This window comes from Heliconius melpomene, chromosome 13, assembly GCF_056956725.1.
Source record: "Heliconius melpomene rosina isolate 202511_hmr_F chromosome 13, ASM5695672v1, whole genome shotgun sequence".
NCBI lineage: Eukaryota > Metazoa > Arthropoda > Insecta > Lepidoptera > Nymphalidae > Heliconius > Heliconius melpomene.
Window position 1 is genome coordinate 14,112,296 of NC_140401.1, and position 25,892 is coordinate 14,138,187.

The following is a 25,892-nucleotide window of genomic DNA, read 5'->3' on the forward strand; positions in this document are numbered from 1 at the left end:
CGACTACAATGGCCTGTCGTTTACTGAAAACTGGAAAGTAATAAATAGCTCGTAATCGTAAACACACGACGGCTCGTCATAAATTCTTGGGCCGCGAGCGGAGGCGACAACTTATAGATAACGTGTGCTCTCTCTCCGCCGCCGTGCCGGAGCAACAAAGTGATCTAATGTCTTGTTTCATTTCATTTAGACGCGCGTTAGATGAAAAGAAACTCGCTCTTGTGTGTAGACTTTACTTGACGTAGATTGCTTTTTACGGGTTTACTTAGAGTTTATTTCGGCTTTTCGCAAAAACCTTTTTTTGGTTATATAATAATAAGTGTGGTCTTACATACTTATTTAATACAAAAACATGTAAAAATATTACATATATATAATATCAGTTTTAAAATTACAAGAATATCGAACAAATTTTGAATCACATTAGTTATATAAGTATCAACGATAATGAACTAAATAAAGATGGCAAATTAAACGTAAATTAGAAGAATGGAGTGGTATAAATAAATTAATTTACACGGCCGATGTTTACGTCCGCGGTTCACGGCCGTTATGTGTGCAGTTGCGCAACATATATCCGTCCCGTTCTATCACATACGTATTTCTAGTGGATCACACATCGTTCTCTTTCTCTCGGTGATTTATAATCTAGGAGCTTTTACATTGCTACTTGTAAATGAACCTCGCCTCTGGGTATCAGAATTAAGATGGTACTATAAAATAATTATTGGTTTTGTTCGCTGTTTTATTTAAAGCTATTTAAGATACAAATAAACGAGCAATGAGTATTGATGTTTATCTGTGTACAAAAATAGACTACTACACGTGAGTAAGGTATTTATAAATAAACTCAATATTTAGGCCAAATTCATTGAATATTGAAATTTAGTTACTTGTACATCTTTGATTCATTTAATAAATTTATACAAAAAACCAATCTGAAATGTCATGGCCTATTATCAATTCAAGCGGAAACATCATAACAGCATTGATCAAATTTACAAATGAATAAATTCGCCCATAAATATTACAGATTTTTGGAGGTTAGGGGGAGCGAAAAGATGAATCCCTCTTTTTTTCATTTTTTTCTTTTCGGTCTCTCACTGGGTAAACCGACTTTGCACAGTCCTGATCCTGCTGTCTAGTCTTTACTATTACTTGTATAGTACAGTATACTAGTACCTACTTATTACATGTATTATTAATTTATACTTACTATATTACATTGCTACTTCACTTAGATAACTAATTTATAAAAAAAATAACATATGACTTATATTATATTTTTTTTAAAGACCTGTAATTGAAAAAAAAAAATGCAACAAATGAAAAAAAACAACGTAACCAATCCTAACAAACAATAACAAAAGAACATGCTATATGTAAATATACGTTACATAGATATTCACCTTCCCTCACATTCAATAGAACAGCGAGTGCCAAGTTAAAAAAAACAAGCGACATCGCGACGCAATGGTAATTAAAATAGAAATTAGAAAATAACGTACTTTCACGTAATTGATGGTAGTGCGAGTGGATAGGCGAAACTAATTATGCAGAGTGCAACACACTCGGCTGTACGTATGCATGTATATATGCATGTAGGTATTATATGAGCGGCGCGCTCGTCTTCTACGTACTACACTACCTAACTGGGTAAAGTCGTTAACTTGGCATTTGCAACTCGGGATTTCCTAAAGGAGATTTTGCGAGGCGAGAAACTTAAATATTTTATTCTGAAATAGTGTGCATCTTATAAATACATAATACCTAAGCCATAGATGATCGAAAAATAATGTATAATTGAGTTGTTAACTCACCGGCTCGACTCCAGCATCATTTTGTGTGGCCTGTAAAGGAAAAAGTAAGGTTAGAAAAAAGAAATATACATGAAAAATAATAATTAAAAACACAGCTGATGAAAGTAATTTGTAATAAAATAATCATTTTAAAAAGTTGTATATAAATCATTACATAATATCCCCCGACCAGTGAAAATCTCGTGAAACATAACTTTGTTTTCACTTTTTAAGCTAAAAAAGACATTATTTTTTATATTATAAATATTGCCTCGGCTGAGAACAGAACTCATAACCACCACTTGCACACTTCCATTAGACACGTCCCATTTGCGCCACAACGGCATCAAATAGAAGCAACAAAACTAAATAAACCACGGAAAAATAACTAAAACTGTCGATAACAATTTTTATTGTAATAAAAATAAATGTCACTGAAGAGGAAAACCTAACAATGCAAGGCCACTATCAGAGCGGAATGAAATCAGAAATGTAAATCCGATATTAAACAGAAAACTAAATGGAATCGTATCTCGGATAGACACGAAAGCAATCACGATAATCTTGGGCGAGCCATGGACCCACCGTTGGGTATTAATCGATCACCCGAAGGACCTGTGGCGTGTTATTTTGCGGCCTCTGGGGATATTTAAAGCGGACTGTGATATCAATACGCAGAAACAATTATCAAACCATAGTCGCGGCCAGTCAACCGATTATACTTTGAATATTTGTAAAAAATATTTATATTATTAATAATAAAAATATGCATGTATGTGTTTGTTGTAAAATCAGGATATATGTATAACGCTGTGCACATAAAGAAGTAAGTGTCATAAAAAATTGTGTTTAGAGCATAATCGTAACTAGCCAATATTGAGAAAAAATATAAAATTCAATGCTATAAATTAGAATAACAGGAAATAGTTGATAATAAAAAATTAAAAAATATAATAATAATATTCAATGCTATTAAACAATTAAAAACATACAATTTGATAATAATATACAATACACTTTTAAAAAAATAATTCATCAAAATGTGTAAATAACATGTTAAATTATTAAAAATCAAAAGATTTCTATAAATAAAAATTTTACTAAACGTATAATATAATGTCTTTGCTTATCTCATTGCAATTATTGGTCTATAAATTGTTATCACCGCCAAGGTTGCCGAGGTCATCTCAAATTGCTACATTAGTTTCCATGGCCGTTCGTTTATCACTTATCAACACCGTTATCAATTCAAGTTTTTACAATTGGCTGTTGCTTTGATAAAGAATCAATATGAATTTGTTTGAATTCCTGTTATCAGCCAGCTTACGAGAGCTATAACCTAGAAACAATTGAGTAATAAGAACTTAGCATTTATTAAGTACTAGCGAGTGGCCATATTATGTCAGGCATAATTATATTTGTAGTAAGTACTTGTATAAACTTGTATCGAGAGGTGAGATAGAGTCCATCTTTACATATTAATTGATGAATGCAGGGATTTAATATATTCAAAGAAACATTATGGTACTTTCAAAGTCAAATTACGACTAAAATTTAATTTTTGCTTACACTATTATTTTAAATGGGCGTAAAATTTAAAAAAAAACGAGATGAGCGACATATTGGAGCAGTAGAGCTACAATCAGTAACAAATAATTAATATTTGTTTCTCTTTTTACTGTAGAAATTTTGGCTGTAGCTAGCTAGATATTTGCATATTTCATAATTCATGTTGATTGTTAGTAGGTATTTAGTACATACTATAGTTTTGTAACATTAAACGACAAAGTCCTTTTAGTATCAAATCAAATTCCACATATCAGTAGCTACCCATTTTAGTGTTGTTATAAATAATATTGCCAATTAAAAACAATTTATTAACACAGAAAAGCTTATTAATATAAGTCTGACCCAGTAATTTTCCGTATCTGATGTACAAATATGCAATATACTCCATATGACGTAGTCTAACAAGGACTGCTGAAACGTGATCGATGTTAAATATTAGGCGTAAAATTTATATTTGGCGATAATTTGGTTAATAACTGCATTTTCTTCTATGCTAGATATATTATTCAAATTACGTTTGCATTGAGCATTGTCTATAATGCGATAAGATTTTTATTAAAAAAAAAGCAGCAGTTTCTGCTCGCGTTCGAGACATTATATGTCGAGTGTCGAAGAACAACACTACGTTTTGTCAGTTATCTAGCTGAGAGACAGAGACAGAGAGAGAGAGAGAGAGAGAGAGAGAGAGAGACGAAATAAATATAATTTGTCACTTTAAAATTTTTCAGATATTTGGTTTTCTTTACCTTCTACATAACCACAACTACTTTAAAATATTTGAAACGTATGATTTTCTAAAATTTATTCGGGACTACAAAATATTGTACGCGATTGGTCTTCTTAAATTAATTTTAATTAAGGTTTTACTTTTTCCATTATTTAACCAATTCAGCTATTATAATATATCCATAATGAGTGATAATTGTTATCCTAATCAATTTCAAGCAGGAAACAGATAAGTAAGCAGATAAGAAGTAAACGATACGCGTTATCTACACGTACATCCCATATTTTGCACGTTACATATTATATTATTTCGTTACATTTATTCCGTTTTCATTTTGTACCTATTTATAAAAATATTTTAAGCAATAATATTCTCCGAAGTCAAAATAGTTCTGAATATTTCTGAATTTTACGGTGATATTTGAAATTTTGAGAATTTATATAAATGTGTTATATTGGATTAATTTCTTATTTTCTTTAGCATCACATTGAATTCCATATTTTAAGCCAAATTTCGAGACGTTTTCGTTTTGAGTGGCATAATTAAAATCCACGCTTTGTCTTCTTACCAGAGCGAGGAAATGAAAATAATTAATTGTCCCGATTGGAACTAAACTCACAACCTTTACATTTACAGTCGGGTGCTGTAATTTATTTTATAATTCACGCGACTCATCAACCACATCCACCTATCTATCAACGATAAGATAAAAGCTATCAGTCCAATACGTTGTCACTACAATTCGCTTTAATAAAACAGAACAAAAAAAACACCACTATGCCACACGTTGAACTACCATCTCCATCTCCACCATCTTTTATTTCGGAGCAGGTAAATTTGCGATCCGACCCAAAATGAAACTAGTGACGTGAACGGATTTAAAGCTTAAAGTGTTTCAACAAAGAGTTTAAATTGAATCCGATATAGAAACATGCAATACTATCAAACGAATACAGTTCATAAAGCAGCGGGCGAAGCTTTAATTTTGTTTGAATATTAAGATATTATTTCAAATGTAGCGGTTATAGAGCTCAGTCATTAAAGGAATAAAAGTGGACAAAGGAAATGAAGCATCACTACATTATCAACTAAATACTGGCTTTGGTTATGCCGGTGCATTTTTAACTACATTTATCAAAGTTTCATTTACTATTTACTGGTATTCTTTATTGCATGGTTATTAACTAGTTATTAACTAGTTAATCAATTTTTCAACGTTTTATTGTCTGAGAAGATTTTTTAAACATTACGTGATGAGTGGCGGAACTGAACGCCGCTCTTTTTCTTACCAGAGCAGGAATTAAATCAATTGATTCTCACAACAGGGGAGCGAACTCACCACCATCACGTTTATAATCAGACACTAAACTAAATACCCACATATCTTTGTACCTACTACCCAACATCGAAAATGTCTATATTTATTATTTTTTAATGAAATCATTTTAAAAGAACTAATTTAAAGATTAACTTAATATAATTACTCTAGATAATTAATTAAAAAAAATTACCTACCAATGGTGAATATCGGGCTCACATTATTAACTGGTCAACGTCTCGTATCGGAGCGATGCACACACACGAATAATTAATTGATGTGTCACGCCGCGAACACTGTTCATACTTTAACAAGAGCACTTATATAACAGCATCGTTTCATTATAATACTGATTGATTTACAGTATTATTTAGATATACTTATAAAGCTTATTCATCATCATTTATTTGTCTAAGAAATTATATTTTTTTAGAACTAACGTAATAAATGCGATTTTGCCGAACTAAACTTATTATTATATTATAGCTAAATTATCCAAAATATTTACATAAATTGAAAGCCTATGTATTATTCTGATGTTTAGCTTACATTACTGCAAAATTTCGTCTATCTTCTTTCAGTAGTATTATACTAAATCACGTCATAATGACGCTACAGATGTGCTAACAAAAAGGAAAATAAATCACTTCATATATATATTTTAAAATAAAATTACTATTAAATTATTTTAATTGTATGACGATAGATAGTAAGATTAATCAACATTTAAGTAACTAAACTAAGGGAATTCTTAATGCCTAGGCGTTAAAAATAATAAAAGATTTAGAATTGTGAAATTCAAAGAATGTCTTAGTTTTGTATGGAATTTAAAACGCGGTCGTTGGAAATATTTGCTCTAAAGAAAGAATTGTTCCTCTCCTCCTTTATTCTGGTATCTCTCTAGATACTTATTATAATGAAAGTGACGAATATTTTTAATGTACAAAAGTAAAATAAGTTTACAATTGTTTTTTCACTCTATCATTGTTTAAGACAGGGATCATTATTTATCAGCGTTTAGACATTCATCATTATTATTTAAGGTCTTATACAGTGTTAGTATCAATCTTATAAATAAGATTATATTCCACTTATCGCTAAGTATTTTTCTATTTTTACATTGTTTACTGGGTAAGATTTTAACATAGAAGTAAGAGAAACGTTAAAATCAATCAATTTTAGTAACCCATATTCAAAACCCACTGATTTTGGTTGCGCCTAAGATATATAGCACAGATTTTTAAAGTGCATTCGTCCTATTAATTCAAAATAGATGTGTTAAACAATACACAGATATTTTTTTAAGATATATTACACATAAGATTTTATTATACGAATACAAATATGAAATATAATATTAAAGTTTATCAATTATATTTATATATGAAACATGGAATTAAGCATTATTAAGTCGAATTCGAATTTCTTTAATTTTGATTCTGAACAAACACGTATAATTTACTTGTGATGAATGACCAAAAACATATTATTAAATAATTACTAAGAATAGCGGTCATCTTCAAAGTAAACTTGTTCGTGATCAATTAGTTGGTAGAGCAAAAAATTGAGAGATATTTATTAATTTTAGGTATATTCAGGAGTAATCTCATGCTTATGTAGATTTCTAAAAATAGATTTAGAATATTTAAATTATATTAGGTACCAATATTTTAAACTAACTTTTGTATATTTGCCCTAATTACTCATACGAAAGGTAATTAAATACCGCAATCTAAGACGCACTGAGATCTTGGCGCTTAATATCTTCAGGTAATAACTAATTGCAATCAAGAATCACACACCACCTCTCATCACCTAATTAGAGGTCTTACCAACTTTAAGAGAAAAAACGTCCAATAAAATAATAGACGTAAACGTAAGAGGGTTACTTTAAGACGTGGTTAACGAAAGCATTGCTTGGATCCGCAGATAATACATCAGCTCATTAGCAAGCGTAGTTCAGCTTAAAAGAGGCCAAGTGGTGCTAGAGAAATCATTTTTGAAACCGCCACACACACGAGTAACCTTAGTTGGAGAACCTAATTTTATTATTCCATTTATAAATACATTGCATCATTTGTTTTTATTTGAAAAATTTATTGGGAATTATTTTTCTACACCTTATGCATCGTACAATAAATGTATAATTGTTAAAACATAGGTACCTACTGCTTACTATGTTTGAAAAATAAAACTAAATAAACGGCGTAAGGTATCCATCGATCCTGTGCCGATATTTTCAAGCTTTACCTCGATGTTTCAATACGCTAAATTAAATTTAAGCTGTGATCGTATTCTCACCCATCTTCTCAAAACTTTAACACGATTGAACATACTCGAAGTATTTACGACAAACAAGTTCTAAACTCTAGTAGGTACCCACCACCTTTTTACAAACAACATTTCCTTTTTAAATCTAGTGAGAAAATCAACACTATTTAAACCAGTTGGCACTTAAAGTGAGGCAAATCGAGACAAATAAATGAGTACTTCAGTAAATCTCGTTTTCCGCCTTTACATTCGAATATCAAGCTTTTAATCGAGTACTTAACGAGCTTTCACATACACAAAGTTATTTCACTTAAATGATAGTCTCAAGCGCCGAATAAATACTGTTACTTCATTGTTATTAACAGAGCAGTAGTAAATAGTACTTAGTAGAGTTTACGCAAAGTAAGGCAGTGGGCATTAAGATTAACGTAACAATTTATTGAATAACCGACGGGGCAACGCAAACTGTAGCTAGCACCTGTCAAACGCAGTGATCGCCGTGCCTTCTCTTAACACGAGGATGATTGTAGATTCGATTACCTGTTTTGGTTATTCATTGCAAAGACTAACTTAACTAACACTTTCCATCAAATGTTCAAGATATTGCATATTCATGGAGGAACTGAAAGCAATGTTTCTATAAAATGAAGTACAAAATGTTTAATACATATAAAACAATTGTTTACAAACAATTTATGTACCTATATCAAAAAGTGTGGAACTAATATAGATAAAATATGAGAAATACACTCATTCAGTCACGGAAGAACGGCGTCAAATTCACTCGGTTCTGATATAATATTAAATCAATTACTCTTTTATGACGTTGAACTTGCAACTAGTTTTATGCATGCATTTTATTGTTCAAGTTGCACTTTTCACGGTAGATACTTCAGAGGTTTTACTGCTCTGAGATCTCTCGGTATTCTTATTAAAACTTTCCAGTGTGTTTGTCTTTTGTATAAAATGGATGAAACTAAGGCATCATAGAAAATATAGTATATAAAAGCTTTTAATTAGATTCGACGTGTTCATGGATATTCTTTGGGAAACTAAACTACTGTCAACGAGTACAGCGTAACTTCGATAAGTCAAATCGCAAGGGACAAACAAAAATTATTTCGATTTATGGCTTCTTTGTCCTGTCGTGAGTCGAGTTTTAGAAGTAAATAGAGCTAGACACCGAGCTTTAACGATAAGTTTGTTTCTTAAAATATTACGTAGCTTAGTAAGCGACAGCATCACAAGTTCATTCATATTAATCAAGATTTTGAAAGGTCACTCAAGTAACTATTTGTAGCTGTAATTATTTAATAAGCTCACAACGTTTCTAAAACGCCTACGCCATGCCTAAAAATAAATTATTCTTAAAAAGTTAGAGAAATATTTATACAAATTCTAAAAATCTAAATATTAATTTGAATAGGTGTCGCGGTACAAAAAAATCTTTTAAGATCAGTAATATATACTTTATATCTATACAGTAATATATACTTTATATCTATACATTATTATTCTTTACATACAGATCTAAAACAACACATATAACAATTATCAACAACACAATTAACAATATTTCCATCTCCCTCTTTCCGCGTGTTGTTCCTCGAGTGGGAATTGAACCCACAAACGATCGCGTTTACTGTCACTTGTGCCACTGCGCCACTACTGACCACTTGGTCGTAAGTTTTAATTTATAAATCTATTCACGGTGGCACGATCACAGGTACAGTAGCGCCGAGTGTCTTACTAATAACTTCTTTCATATTTACAAATATTTGCTTTTATTCTTGACTTTATACACCCTTGCCTGTAGAACTTTTGCTATGAATGCTTAAGTAACTGTTGAAAGAGCTTTTTGTTCTTAAACGTGAAAGCTCAATATCTTCATGACTAATTTTTTTTATGAAAACCAGGTTAAGCGACGAGCAGGATGTTCGCTTTTTATGAATCTTTAGTTTCCCAGTAATTTCGCTGAGTATATTGTCCTTGAAATAAGCAAGTTAATATTAATATACTCGTATATTGGTTTTAATCAAAATAGTTATATTTTTTGAATATTATAAATGTATAGTTACTGATTAAATTAATATAATGGAGATTATTTTACTATTTATATTTCTGTGCTTATGAACTTGATACAATAGGCAATATGTATGTTATTGTACATATTTTTGATAATGTACTGTCCGTAGTTCACTCACTAAAAGATAAGTATTTCTTAAATTAATTAATAAGGCGGAAATTGAAATCCAGTTCACCTAGCTAATATTCAATAACATCTAGAGCTCGGCTCTGTGCTGTGTTAATCTCCACCAGACTACAGTCGAATTTAGAGGGGAATCAGAGAGCTAACTGTCTTAGATCTACATTATCTCTGAAGAATGAAGCCAGCCCACATCTAGTGAAAAACTAAATCGTTTACAAGTGTAAACAACAATAGTACTATAGTAGTGCGGACGTGTTTACTGTACTGTACACTGTAGTATAGTGTACTATAGTATAGTATAGTATGATATAGTATAGGCATCGCACCGGTGTGACGGGACTGGTTATCAGCTGTAGCGACCTTGCCAACGATTGCGTATTGCTTTCCACTTTGCATGTCAAGGGGAAACTACGAACAGGAATATCTTATTATAGAATACAGGATTTTATCAAGTTTTTTTAATACATTTAATTCTATTTATGTAAATCTAATAATAAATTAGTATCAATTATTATTAATTTTACGTGTTATGCGGAATAGGCCAAAATGGCATTGCTATTCAATTTCCGACCGAATATGATAGATATTACATAAGGCAACTTTTGACGCGGTACAGTGGTGACGTTGAATTCAACGACGACGCGACTTTTGGGAGTTCGAATTCGTCTTAAAGATATATTTATGTTTAAAATACATACACATTTGGACTAATACTTGATTTAGTTACATCCAACACAGCCTTATGTCACTGTTTTAAGATATAATCCGTGGATGAAAAGAAAAATCAAAATTTCAATACATCAATAATAGCAAAACAAATTCATCTTAATTTTACGCAATTTCATGTGTAAATGTAAAGATAAAAACATAATCTCTAATACCTTACAAATAAATAAGAAATACGATTGCATACAAAGAGAACACCTACCTACTTTCCTCACGTCACGTGTCGGGTAGTTGATAAAAAGAACAATAGCGTTTACCGGGAGTGGTTATCAGTTGTTACGCGACCTTGTTAGCTTTCATTGCACTTTGAATATTGCTCAACGTTTTACAAGTTAAGATATACTTTTGTGATTACAAAATGTATTCAACAAAGGTTTTGTTATTATAGGGTACGCCAGACTTCGTAAACTTATTTGATTGACATTTGGTTGAGAAACATTTAAATATTTATATATTAAATATTCATAACTATAAATGCTGAAAACGGTTTATGAAATAATTATGAAGTTAGTCAAGGCTAATATAACAGATGCATTGTCTAAACTATTAAAGATACCAAATTACAGCTTTCAAATATTAAGCCGCTGAAGAGAATTATTTAGGAGGAGAGATACTTCAAGAGTCAGGTGAAGACTTACATGTTATCACTAAAAAAGACTTACCATTAAAAACAATACTACAGTTTCGACTAACATCTATAGAAAACTTATTTCACGTAAAGTTCTCGTTGCTCAGCTAACAAAGGATAATAATATGTAAAAATGACAAAAAAAGGTTCAAGCAAATAATCGTTACCGACAGACCTAAAACATTATAAAAAAAACTTAGAAAAAGTACTTTTATAAAATTAAATTTGAACCGTTGAATATAAATGACCATATTATCTGAACAGTAATTCATCTGGATAATACAACTTCAGTAGTAGGTATTACGCTATAATATAGCACTAAAAATGGGACATTGCTGTAATTTTTCGTTGCGTTCCACTTATTTCTTTTAGTGTCTGTTTTATCTTAATTTCCTTGCAGAAAAAATACTTTTACCTTATAAAACCGGCTTCTCTATTGTACACCATATTCTATAGGATTATAATGATTAAATTGTCATTCAAATTTAAAGGGGACGGGAACTATTCCCGTCTACGGATACGTAGTTATAATACCTAAGTATATCATAAATAATAATTTAGGTAGTAAAATTGCTTTAACGCAATGGAAGTATATATTTTGATAAAAGCAGGATACAAAAATCAAAAATGAAAATCACATACTTTGTTCATTTCCCAAGATACGAAAGTTGCACGACAATGCAATATGTTAGATCGAATAAAATTATATTCCAGCCATATTAAATAAACATTCATATACTTACAAGATAAAGTACTTATATAAATAAACCACAATGGGGAAAATGTGTCAAGGTGTGGGATTCAATCAAAATTCGACATTGCAGTATTACCAAAGGACACACGTGCACATAAATTTGTACATGTTTGTGTATGCACATACTTATGTGTATGTGTGTCCTTTCGTTGCATACATTCGCATATACGCAAATAACACCACGAAGGTAAGTGACTTATTAATATTCACATAATTCTGAATTCAATAGCGTAACTACACTCCTTGAATAAAAGTCCGCCACTCGATTTTATAGTCGGTTTCTCTTCGAAACGTGATAAATGCTGTGATTCACTCTCAAATATATTTGGAGTAATTGAGATGTTAATGGTGAATCTTTTATAGGTATCATCGAATGCCTACATAAACAAACGCTATTTTGTTAGCTAAAAGCTAAAATGTTAAGGCGGCTAAATGTTAAAATGTACCTACAGTAGAAAAACCAAAATTAAATTCTTGTAGAAAATTAACTCTACATAGATTTACTTACTACTGTTACAATTTATTCTTGGCTTTTGTTTTGTATTAGGTATAGTACTTAAACTGTATGAGTTATGAGTTCTATATAGGACCAGAGACAAATATGTTTTTTTCTCAGCTTCACGCATCGGAGCAGGAAGATGTGTGGAGATACTCTTTTCTGCACTTGCTAAATCGAAATTCAACGTGGTCTTTCGTCTTGCCAGAGGGCGGAATTTCAATATTTTTTCCCCCGTGTGGGAGTCGAACCCGCAACCATCGCGTTTGTACACAAACGATGCAATGTCATTACAAAATATATTGTTCATTATCAATAAAAAAAATACAATATTTGTCCTCATATTAAAAACAAGAAATATTATAAAATATAACATATATAACACTATGACAGTTTCACAGTTGCGTTATTCACATTTTAATTTTCTTTATGCATGAGATATGTTTCTTTTATTGCCACTCCAGGGAATTGAGTTATTAAGAAAATATTACTTAGACTACTTGCGTTTAGCAATAAGCGGTTCTTATTACTTAAAGTTTCAAAGAGAAACTTATTTAGAATAAGACTTGTCGTCAAAAGAAAATTATTAAAATCATAGGAAAGCTTCCTACTGGGCAATATTATAACTTTTTCTATATAAAGCCATTGTCGTTGCGGTAAATGCTTTCCTAATTTAATGTGATAGTAATGCGTAAAATCCATATTTACTTAGTAATTTTATTTTATATTAGTATCATGCTGAATCCCGCACATAGCAGGGTAAGCAGAGGGAATAGAGTGTTAAGACACTCCATTTCCATTAAGATACTCACGTTCCTCACTTTCCGCCAAATTCTGGAGATATTGCGTGTTGAATGGCGGAACTCAACGCCGCGCTCGGTGTCGTTACGAGGAATAGAAAATAATAATATTTAATACCGGAGTGACTTAACACTTCAATCCACCATCTCTCTTAATAATGCTGTAGTAAAAACTATATGCACAGCAATTGCCATTTTCGCGATCGAAAGACTTTTATTTTCCTGAAAAACATCAGCGAAAACAATTAAACAAAAATATTCACCTAGTTTCATCGTATCAGACTGTGACCTTTCCAAATGCTGCACGAAACTTCTAAACAATGAAAAGCAAACTTGTCGGTGTTGTTAAAATATTCATGAAGAACAAATAAGTTTCTATTTAGTTTTACTTATGAGAATATCATTATTTAAAATACATATCTATTATCTTGAGGTCGTCGTGGCGCAGCGCACAAGCGTGTGACTGTAAACGCGACGGTTGTGCGTTCGATTCCCACTCGGGGGAATGAATAATTATTTATTAATATTTTTATTCTGCACTCTGGTTGAGTTCCGCTACTCAACGTGGAATAGTGGGGAACGGAGTGCTTTAACACTAGGCTCCTTCTGTCTACCCACTATGTGGGAATTGATTCAGCGCGAGGCTGAAAAAAATAATAATACCTATTTACCCATGTTATTACATACTAACACTCTTTAGCATTACAATATTAATACTCAACTCAAATAAGGAAAATTGTAATCATTGAGAATGCAAATTACGTTCTATGTAATGTATTTTTCTGTGAATAATGTAAAAAATAATCCTTCACAGCAATCGTCCATAGTCAATTATATATTAGGTATATAACAATAATATACTACATTAATATTTTAAAAGTGTTAATTTGTAAAATTTAGAAGATGTGTAGAGAGCGTTTGGCGCTCCTTTCTCTACTACGACTACACCGCTAGGGATAAAGGATGAAGTTAAGTAAAAGAAATTGACGAGGCCAGTCGTGGCGCAGGCGCACAAGTGTGCGACTATAAAAGCGACAGGTTGTAGATTCACAACTCAAGGAATTGAAATATTTATTAATTTTTTTTTCTTTCCTCAGGTAACGAGGCAAAGCCCAGCATTAAGTTCCAACTTTCGCCACTCAAACACACCATGCCTCCAGAATACGGCGAAAGGCAGTGAAACGTTCCCATTATAACACTACTCTGTTATGTGCAGGACACAGCGTGAAGCTAAAAATAAATTAATATATAAGCAGTTACGTTTTAGTATTTTTTAACTTTTGGCATTATACAGGAAACTCATAGCAAAGTGGTTGATTGATTGTGTAGTGACGACAACTACTTTGTATGACATTTAAAGAGAAAACCTACATTTTTTATTTCAATTATTATAATTACTTAGATGATTGATAAACGGAATATTACCAGAGACATAATCGAAGTTTGAAAATATAGTTATAATATAACTAACTAAAGTTTGTTTAGACTGTCGAGAGGGAATATTACAAGTCAATTAGTGGTTTGATACTAAGCACGACCTACATCCTAACCTCAGTATTTATGTGGTAAAGTGCTGTTTTGGTCCAAATTATAAATTATAGGCCTCAATAATTACACCATGACGCGGATTGAGAGTGCTTGGTTGTTTATGATAGTTATAGGCTCAAATCCAGCCCGAGATTTTTTGTTTGAGATATTAATTGATATTTTATATTCAAGTAATTTTACTGATATAATTAAATGTACAACACAACTAATCTTTTAACTAATTTCCGTGATATTTAATTAAATTTTAATTCAAAGACGAAAATAAAATATAGCTTAATATATAATTAAGAATTAAAACGAATACTACTACTTATTTAAACATTGATAGGAACAAGAACTATTTTCCCCCAAAGTATCTGTGCGAACGTAAATACATTCATTACTACAGTGGACCAACTGTACACGAGTCGCATACAACAGATCTCAGTGGAAATTCCAATCAAAATGTAAATTTAAACCACCACTAGTTTACATTTATTTACTGTTTGTCGTCGGAAGCTGGGCTGGAGCTCGTCTGCTTTACCTGCTGACCGTATCATTATGAAGCAACTGTCAACTTCTAAATATGTTAGGAAACACTGACATTGTGCTTACTTTCTGACAATTCATATTAAATATATGTAAATATTGTTGTATTTGTATGTTCCGCGCACAAAAATAAACTTGTCACACACTGAAATGAGTATAATAGGTACAGGTAGGTTTCTAAGTCATACGAGAATATTTAATAGAAATAAAAAACTTCCCACATAGCAGGGCATCGGAAGAGAACTAAGTGCTAAGAACCTCTTCCCCACATTTCGCCCAATTTTTAAGTTATTAATTTTGAGTTGTGAAACTCAACACTGCGCTCCGAAGAAATAATATAAGTAAATAAAACATAAATGTGTAGACAATCTACGAAACAAAAAGAATAACAGGTCATTTACTTATAAAGCAAGAAATATATTTTAAAAATTATAATACAATGTAAAATTATGTGATATATTCATATTATACGCTGTGAAAAATTTGCAAAAAAAAAAATTATTCAGCATAATTAATACAGCTGAACACATTTTAAAATGGTAACACCATTTTTAAATAAAATTCATATTTATATTATTACGTTAACCATCGTGTTAATACGTTGCATCTCGCTATACCTACTTACTTGTATCATTTTATTTGCCTTTGACGTCGTTTGCCAGAACACGAGACGCTCGTAGAAATAATTTTGCCTAAAAATATTAAGTACGTAGGAACATTTTAAAAAGAGTTGTTGAAGTTTAACAAAGACTTTGCTAAAATTTTTATGAAACAATTTGATACAATTACTTGAAAATATTAGCGTTGCAGAGTCCTTTGCGCAAATAGATTTATTCGGCAAATTTAATTAAGGAACCTTAAGAATAAAGTATGCCATTTACATACAAAACTTAAGTATAATAGAGAAAAATATTGATAAGAATTTCATTTATGACACGTAATTTCTTAAATATCTATCATTATATATGATTCTAGCATTACACAACAGTAAATGTAAGTTTCATTTATCCCACCTCCATAGATATAAGGAGAGTTTTGGAGCGGAACAGTTAAGTGCTTCGGTCGCCGAGGTCTACGCTTCCATTGTACCGTCACAAAAGAAACCTAGGCAAAGGATTTCTTTTATAATAAACTGGGGTAAATACTATAAACAACACTTGATAACAAACTTTGAAATTTGAAAATCAATTTGAAATGCCATCGACCTAGTTAATTTGAAATAAACAAACGAAATTCCTTTTTATTATAATCAACATAACTTACAAAGAGCTTATAAAAATATAAGAAAACTTTTCTTTGTTGGCTTTAATTTCAATTAAAGGTTAGTCTTTAATTAAAATTAAAGTCAACAATATAACAATTACCAGGACTACCGTTAGTTAGGAAAGTCTATCCGTACTTTTGCCTCGAGATCGGAGCGAAAATAATAAATATTTCTTTTCCACGAGTGGGAATCGAACTCACAACATGTCGCGTTTACAGTCACACGCATGTGTCACTGCGCTACGACTGGCTCGTAGATGTATAAAAATGAATTATTATCTGTAATATAATATTTTAACATGAACTGGTAACCAACAGTGACACACGAGACGACTGCGGACATTGAAACAACCTCGTCATTTACATATTACCGAGTGAAACTGCATATAAAGTTTAAGAAGAAGAATTTGCATTTGCATTCAATGACAATTTTCCTGCCAATTGACAGAGAAAATAATGTTCCATGCATAAAGGTTATTTATTACATTTTATTTTATTTTTGTAAATATATAATAATTTTTAAATTATTCTTTAATTATGAAATAAAATACCAAAATATTTAAATCACAATTTATTAAATATATATCAGTATAGATAACCATATTAAAATAATGCTGTAGCTAGTATACACCTATATAAAACTATAATACTACAAGCCATTCGATATTGCGAAGTCAACAGTACTCTATTATTATCTATCAATAACTTCAATACATTTATATGAAATAATCGTCCTGAACGAGGTTAAGGTGCAGTGAAACACGCGGAGGCAATTACGCCTCGCGCACTCGCAAATAGCTGACCGCTCAAAGAAACCGTAGCACATACGAGTACGCAATCAATCTAAATGGAATTGTTATACTTTTTGCATTTTTTATACTTTCGACTGCCTCGCGCGGGAATCGAAACAACAACCATCGCTTTTACAGTCAGAACTCAAATGCTATGCCGCTGCGCCACGAGGGTCTTATAGTAATAAAACCCGATTTATTTTCATTCAAATTAAACAAACAACAAACCCAGTAACTACTACTTTAAAATAAAATAAAATTTTAACAAGAAGCACGACATCATAGTATTAATTAAAATACTACTTCGCTTTAACTTTTATATAACATCAGTATTGAATATTTAATTTTACGCAATTAATAGACGTTCTTATGATAGTTAATTTACATAACGTTAACTTAATTAGGGTTTAACACACGTTTAAAACAATTATAAAATTACGTTAATTCTACTTGAACGATGAAAGAATATTATTGTTACATTTTAAATGATTGTAGTAAGTAACCTTTAGAGTTAGAAAATAGTTTATTACAATAGCTCAACAAAATTAAACTGCGTTAGCCTAGTATCAATCATTTACTTTATTAAACATATTTACATATTAAATTATCAACACTTTCGAAAATATCGAACGTTCAAGAATAGGGCACTGAACTGGCAGCCGTCCAACATCACCTACAGCAGTCATTAATGGAGCCGACTATTTTATTTCAAGATACGGAATTGCAATACATAATATTTTGTTTTAAAATATAAAAAAAATGCTTGTCGAAATGTTGAAAAGGATTTTATTAATTAAAAAATAATGTACGTTTTTGTAAAAAATGAAAACTCCCTTTTCTTTGTGTAAAAGCACTACATTGTAGGAAATTATTGTATTTCAGTTAAATGCAAAAGTAATTTGTAAAATCACTGGAACACACGGAAACATAAATTAATATATTATATTTTAAATGCGTTTCACGCTGTAGATGTCTCACATATACTAGGGTCACAGTCAGAAGGAGTCAAGTGTTAAGACACTTCGTCCGAAATCGATCGATCTATTCGAAATGAAAATATGTCATTCTCATTCATTCGAGTAAGAATCAAATTCGATGCTCCACGATGGTCTAAAATTAAAAAAAAATATATAATTTCAATAATTTTAAAACAATAACTATAAATATTTTTTTCTTTCTCTAGAAGATGACTCAAGGTGCATGAAAATGCAATAGCACTTTTCAAAACTTAACAATAAAATCGTTGTCTTTGTTAATCTACAGTTGTACAAATAAAGTCTACATTATCGAGTGCTATCTGTATCTAAGCAGTTTAGGCGTACACAATGGTGGCACCAATTGTTCTTATATAAACAGTAGCGTTAAGTAGACTATACTGGGGCATTCTTTTAATCGAAAGGCTCAATCATTTATGTTATTTTTTAATCATATGTGCATTGTAGCATTAAATAAGATTAAGTTTTCAAAATTATACAGAGAGAACTATAATGGTGAAAATGTTTAGAGTCGGGAGTCGGACCCACAACCGTCGCGGTCGCGGCAATTGCAGGCCCCTGCACCACTAGATTATTTATTGTTAAATTCGAAATAACTTATTTTAAACTTAATTTTAAATTTTGCATTAGAGCATGAGGACCCCCCGTGTGTATGAAGAGGTTGAGGATAGTGGAAGAGGCGAAAGAGGTGTACAGAGACCGTACCCATTGGCGCTCCATTCTCTCTGACTATACAACTACAAAAACGTGAAGCTAAAAACAAAAAATATATAACTAACTATAAATCGCTCTAATAGTGTTGTTACAATTTTAAACGGGAACCATATAAATAACAAAAACAAATACCTACATATAATGTGTGTAGACACACATGAAATAATTAGTGTTAAACAAAACTAACGACAGTTCGACAATTTACCACAGAGAAGGCTGTCGGCGACGATATTTCGAGATAAGCCACTTCGCTGAACGCTCCTGTTAGGTTCCCACGCCTAGAGCGGGGTGTGGTCGGTGTGTGAGCAATTCTGTGAATTAGACTATTTCATTATACTAGTGACAAACCCCGCTTCGCTCAGTTCAAGCTATTGCTATATTATAGCCAAAATATACAACATTTTTATAAATTGTAGCCTGTGTTATTTTAATTTATAAGCTATATTACAGAAAAGTTTCATTTAAATCCGTTTAATATTTTTTGCGTTTTTTGTAGAACAAACATTGAGCTATTCTCACAAGCTTACACATTTATAATATTAGTTAATACTTATTAATATTACACAGTCTAAAAAAAAAAAACAAATAAACTAAATGAAAACTATAAAAAAAATAGCCCGCTACAACACCGTACACACGCTAGACGCACACGTCCACGCAGTGCCACACGAATGCCGGGCCATTTCGTGTTAAAATATAATATAAACTCAAACTCTTCTATTAAATTTACAGATCTTGAATTTAAATAGTTTGTACAAGCTCATAGTAAAAGTTCATTTGCGTAACCCCGTCGAAACTGCCCGCCTTGGAATTTCACTGTATTATACACTGTAAATATTTATAGGGGTCAAGGGCCTGTGAACATTCAAACTGGATTGTCGCTATGGTATTCATAGTAGAATAATGGAAATTAATAAAAATTTCAAAAGAAAAATATATCAAATGTTATTTAGGTGAAAGTTTAATTTAAAAAACATTTATAGTACGAAATAAGGTGTAATCAAAAACAACATTAACTTAGAGTAACCGTGTAGTAAAAACAGTATTGTATGCACATGTAATTTATCGTGAAGTTTGTTGCTATTTTTGGTTTTCCGTATCAAAATACAGAACGTAACATACGTTAAATAAAAATAATTATTATTTAGAAAACTTTATTTTAATGTAAATACGTTAAAAAGCAATCATCAATCACAGTACAATCGATATGTCACGGCCGCCTTGAAGTTAGGTTTTGTGAACTTTTAAAAGTAGGTAAGAAAATATCCGAAAATCAAGCCATCTATCTATCTACAGCTAACTTTATTTGATTGTCTTATATTGTATTTAATAAAAATATTAAATAGCTCGATTCGAAATTACCAAATAAAAAATCATCTTATTTAATTTCAAAAAGATAAAATTATATTAATTAATTAAACCATTAAATTTAAAAATAAGACATAAATAAAAACATCCAATATAAAGTACCAGGAAGACATAAAACGTAAGGAGCAATATCAACTGGGTCTTTTCCCAACATAGCGGTCTTCGACCCGGGAACAAAACGCCTTGACCCGCGAACTCCTGCCAACCTCCTAACGCTCGCTGTTGTCCTGGTACTCCGGCTCCATTACCCAAAACGTACGATGACCCCTTTGAGTTCGGTTACGCACCTAACCGTTTATAATGCGAGATATATATATTCTTTTGAATTCTTAATGGGTTTTTTATAGTATCAATTAATATCAATTATTCTTATCTGTAGAAGAATTTTATAAATTATATTGTTGAAAAGAATGTTAAAACGTTCAAATTTAGTTTAATTTATGTTTTTATTTTTAAATAATTATAAGTATAAATAAAAATCATTAACAGTAGGCTCATATATTTTTACACGAGATCTTATACATATAATTTACGCCATATTAGTGCAGTTCAGTTGGAATTTATATATCTGACAAAGCCTATTTCGTACCTTTCGGAGGGATGTTATCACGTATTATATATAATTTTCATAGAACACATCACGGCGTTGAGTTACAAAGTGTTTTTAACACTACCTTTTAAAAACTATGGACGCACTTAAGGATAGTCACCCAATATTACATTTCTAAATTAGAAAATAAATAATAAATAAAAAATTTAAATTTTCCCCAAATAGAAAAAAAAAATCAATTACCATTACTATTATATTAATAATCAATATCAACATTAACTGTGATGAACCGTAACACCGCGTCACTCGAACCCGACCTGGCAGACGTCACCAGCCGACACCCAAGTGAATGACCCAACAACCTTGAAGTATACGTATATTATTATATACCTATGTTCAGACATCGGAGCACCCAAATTCGCTACACAATTTAAAAATCTTCTCAGTCCACATATAAAATTACTCTAAACGCTTTATAAATAACAGGTTTACAAGTAAATGTCTAAATAACACGTGATTATTACTTTTTTTTTTAAACTTCACGCTGTATCCCGCATACAGTAGGGTAGGCTTGAAGACACTTGTGTTACTTTGTTTTTCCAGAGCGAGGAAATTATAATATTTAATAATTTAAAATTAAATGCCCGAGCAGGAATCGAACCCCCTCTCGCGTCAATTGCTTAAGCCACAACGACGTCTTATTATTTTGAAGTAGCAGCGTTGTTTTCAAACTAATCTTTTTTCCTATACTACTTCAATAGAACGTTTCATATAGAGTTGAAAGTGACAAGGACGATTTTTTATGCGCATGTAATAAAGAAGATTAACTATAACTAATTATTATTTAGTCTGTCGTAGCGCAAGAATATAAGCGTGTGATTGTAAGCGCAGTAATTATGGGTTCGATTCCTAGTCGTGAATATGAATCGCTCTGGTAAAAAGTCAAAGCGCGGCCTTGGGTTCCGCTACTCAACCGCAATGTCTCAAGAGTTCGGCGGAAAGTGGGGAACGGAAGTGTAAAGTTGGTTACAGGAAACCAGTTACATTTAGTCCCTATTAAAGCATGACTTACATAACTAATAAAGAGTTTAAAACATACGCGTTAGCTTAGAGACACGAGATCAAGATTTGAACTCATAACCTCTGCGTAGGGCAAACCACGTTCTTTGAACCCATTCTCCAGTGCAAGTCTATAGGCGTCATGAAATATAAAAGCTCTGTATTGAAATATATATATATTTTTTACGTATATTATATTGTTATAACCCTATTATATTTAATTTATTCACATATTTTAAAAAGTAAACATTTACGATATATGCATGTATAAACGTATATGTAACTGATAAATATAAAAAATTAATTGTACATTTATATTATAAAGACAGTTGTTTAAATACTTGCACTACAACACCTGGAAAATAAAGCCGATAGGCATTTTTATAATTTAGTTCCATTCCACTCATATGATTTTTTCCAGCTTCACGCAGTACCCCGCATGTAACAGTGTAGACAGAAGGGCCCTAGAGTTAAGACACTCCGCTCCCTACTTTCCTCCAAATTCTAGACGCGTTACGTATTGAGTGGAATAACTCGACACCAGAGCAAAGAAATGAAAATATTCAATACACAATTTCCTCGAGTGGAAATCGAACTCACAACCTATCTAACAGTCACACGCTTGTTTATAATCGATGCATATATTAAATACAATTAAAGCTTAGAAGAACATGTGATTAACATTAGCTCGTTGTACATTCAGATCACACGGCACATTACCGAGGCAATCGATTAACCGCGTGAGCCCCGTACGGTTCAGATAGATACAGGCGTATTTTATGAATATTTTCGAACGTGCCGTGTCGCTTATGTAAATTCTTGTAATTATCTATTCGGGCGAGCGCGAGCGCCTTGGTTTTGTTGCCGACTTACTTACATTTGATTAGGAGGCATTTAGTGGCGCGGCAGTTATTGTTTAAGAACTATTGTTGTTAGTTGATACGTTTCGTAGTGTTGGCAAATGTCTATGTATTGTAAGCTACTTTCAATATCTAGATGTAATTTATAAATGTAATAATTTCTCATCTATAATGAAATAACATTTTTTTTAAATAATTAGATAATTAAAAGACTAAAATTAAAACAAATGTAATAAGCACAAACTCGATGGGTTTAATAGTGAGCAACCTTGCAGTTACATCGTCAGACCCACGTCGATAAGAAATTAAAAAAATATATCATCAAATAAAAGATCAAACTTTATAGCTCAATTATTTTTTTATTATATACTTACTTATATTAAGTTAACTAGGATTCGACCTAGTAACATCATGTTAAAAATATTTCACAGATTACATTAAAGGTACCGTTCGAATATAAGTTTGTAGTGCGTCATCGCTCACGTAGCCAAGTTGTCCACGTCGCGATAACGGCACGTCGAGCCGGATGGAACATCCGGTTACCTCAGCCGGCTCAGTGAACAAACAACGTGTTTCTATTAGTATAGATGGGTTGTGGGATCATCTCCATTTAAATTATTTACTAATTTATATGAGAAAACTTTACATCTTTTAAAACTTAGGTTTATTAAGTAGATATATAATAATAACTTTATTGAATTTAATGTATTAGTATTGTCAATATGAATAGAAAAATTGAAAGTAGTTCTTTTTTACATTCCATGAAATATTCTGTTTTTGCAGTCTTTGAATACTGTACTATTTAAATTCCGGCAACTAAAACTGCCTTAACTTTTTTCCTTAAGATTGTTTAACGATACATCACAGATGTATCAACGATGTATTTAATTACGTTTTGTACAGGTACAGGCACAGTTTAGTCTAATATTTACTTCGGTATAATTGCACAGAATGTGAAAAATGATGACTAAACAATAACCCACTTGGTATCATTAAAATAATAATAAAAACCAAATTTAGTTATTTGCAACTACATAAAACGTACCTATAAGGTATTAAGTTCTTCGAATTTCGTTCGCAGCGGAAATTAAGCCTGCGATTCTCGAGTGGGTGACACATACACCTACGAGTTCGAGTCAAAAGAACAATTTCTAATATCTTTTTGCTGGCGTGAAATGTAAATTAAATTTCAATTACTAAATTTGACCTAAACAAACAAGCAAGCGAGGTGAGCTAAATAAAACCGTTTAAAAATATGTAAATATCTTAGTAGTTTTGTTTATTTATTTAACAGAATATTACTTTGATGACGTCCAGTGTGCGTCGGACCCATACAACGAGGATTACATACAAATTTTATTATTGTAGGTCAGTGAGAAACACAATTTAAAAAGTTGAATATTTCAAATTGAATTTTGAATTAAATAAACTTCAAATATGTTTGTTTTTCTGTAACACCAAATTATCAATTTTTTTTATTTAATTTTACTGTAAGTTCTTACTTAATAAATTTCATTTTCGAATTTATGTTTTTCTATTTATGTTTTACAATTACCTCATTACCAGTATGACTTGGCATAATGTATTGCAATCACCACAAATCTGAGATTAATATGTTATTTTAAAGAAACAAGATCGACGATGCCAAGAAAAGTTGCAAGAGTTGTCACAATAAATATTTATTTCTGGTTGTATTGGCGTAGCATGAAGTGTATGTTGCGCTCACGGGTTATATCCGATCTGTACGATTTATGAAGCGATTTGAACAAATGTTTATGTCGTGTGCTCTTGAACAACGAGCACCATGTACATTGTGTGTTTTATGTATTTCAATTCTAAAAATTAAAAAATTATACTAGCCTATTTGTAAAAAATATTTAAAATATTTAAAAATTACTAATATTAAATATACTTATGATATGATTCTCTTTAAATTACCAATTTAAAATTGTCAAAGTATGTTCCGCTAGAATAATTCTATTTTGAAAAAGTATACATAAATTTGTTTATGTTGTTAATTTAAAATTCTTTTACATAGACAGGCAGGTAGATAGAGGAAACCTGGGAATCCAGTGTTAATGTTAAGTGGCAGAAGTAAACGCCGCGCTTTGCCTCATTACCATATCAAGGAAACGAAAATATTTCATTCCCACTAGTGGGAATCGAAGCCACAACCGTCGCATTTAGTTCGTTCCCCTGCGTTACGAAGGACTCTTAACGACCATTTGATAAATATAAATGCAGCTAAATACTTCGCCATTCCAATACAAGTTGTATTAATATATGATAGTTCCCACGCTCGAATACTCGCTACTTCCCATCAGGAGACCTCCAATATACCATTAGTGCGACAAGACGCTATTGATAAGAAAAGGGTTGCATCTTCGGTAATACATTAACTGGTTCTATCTATAGGATATCACTCGAATAAATCAGATGGAATGTGATTTTGAGATGCACTAATGATGCTTTAGTTAAAGTGCAATGAGGAAAAGCTTTAGCTAAGTAAATTGCGATCTAAGTTTATCTGTACTAAACTACTATCTGTACCACTAATATTATACAGGTGTAGATTTAGTTTGGTTGAACGGGCTAATCTCAAAAACTTCTGAGCTGAATTGAAAAATTAGTTTCGTCTTTAATTGTCCAATTGCCGAGGAGGACTTAGAATGTGGCATATGTCATACACAACTCTTACTTCATTCAAATTCATATCACGTGGGTGGAGCCGCTAGTTAAAGATAGTATAATATACCGAAAATTACATTCACTAGGTATAATTCTGATAAAGGCTTATTGTTGAAGTGTAATTCTGCTATGCATTTTTTATTTATTATTTTGTTTTGTTTTTTACACCAAATCTGGATATTTATTTTAATTTAGTCATCCTCTTACAACTATTTGGTTTTATTTAATTGC

General features: G+C 31.4%; 1 protein-coding gene across 1 annotated transcript in view; it reads right to left on the reverse strand.

Annotated features, from left to right (window-relative positions):
• The window catches only part of lilli (AF4/FMR2 family member lilliputian), a 201,410-nt gene that overhangs the window by 125,608 nt on the left and 49,910 nt on the right, over window positions 1-25,892 (reverse strand). Inside the window, exon 2 of the mRNA XM_085196634.1 lies at window positions 1,821-1,850. Within this exon, the coding sequence (XP_085052760.1) occupies window positions 1,821-1,850 (30 nt within the window). The remainder of the gene's footprint in view (window positions 1-1,820; window positions 1,851-25,892) is intronic.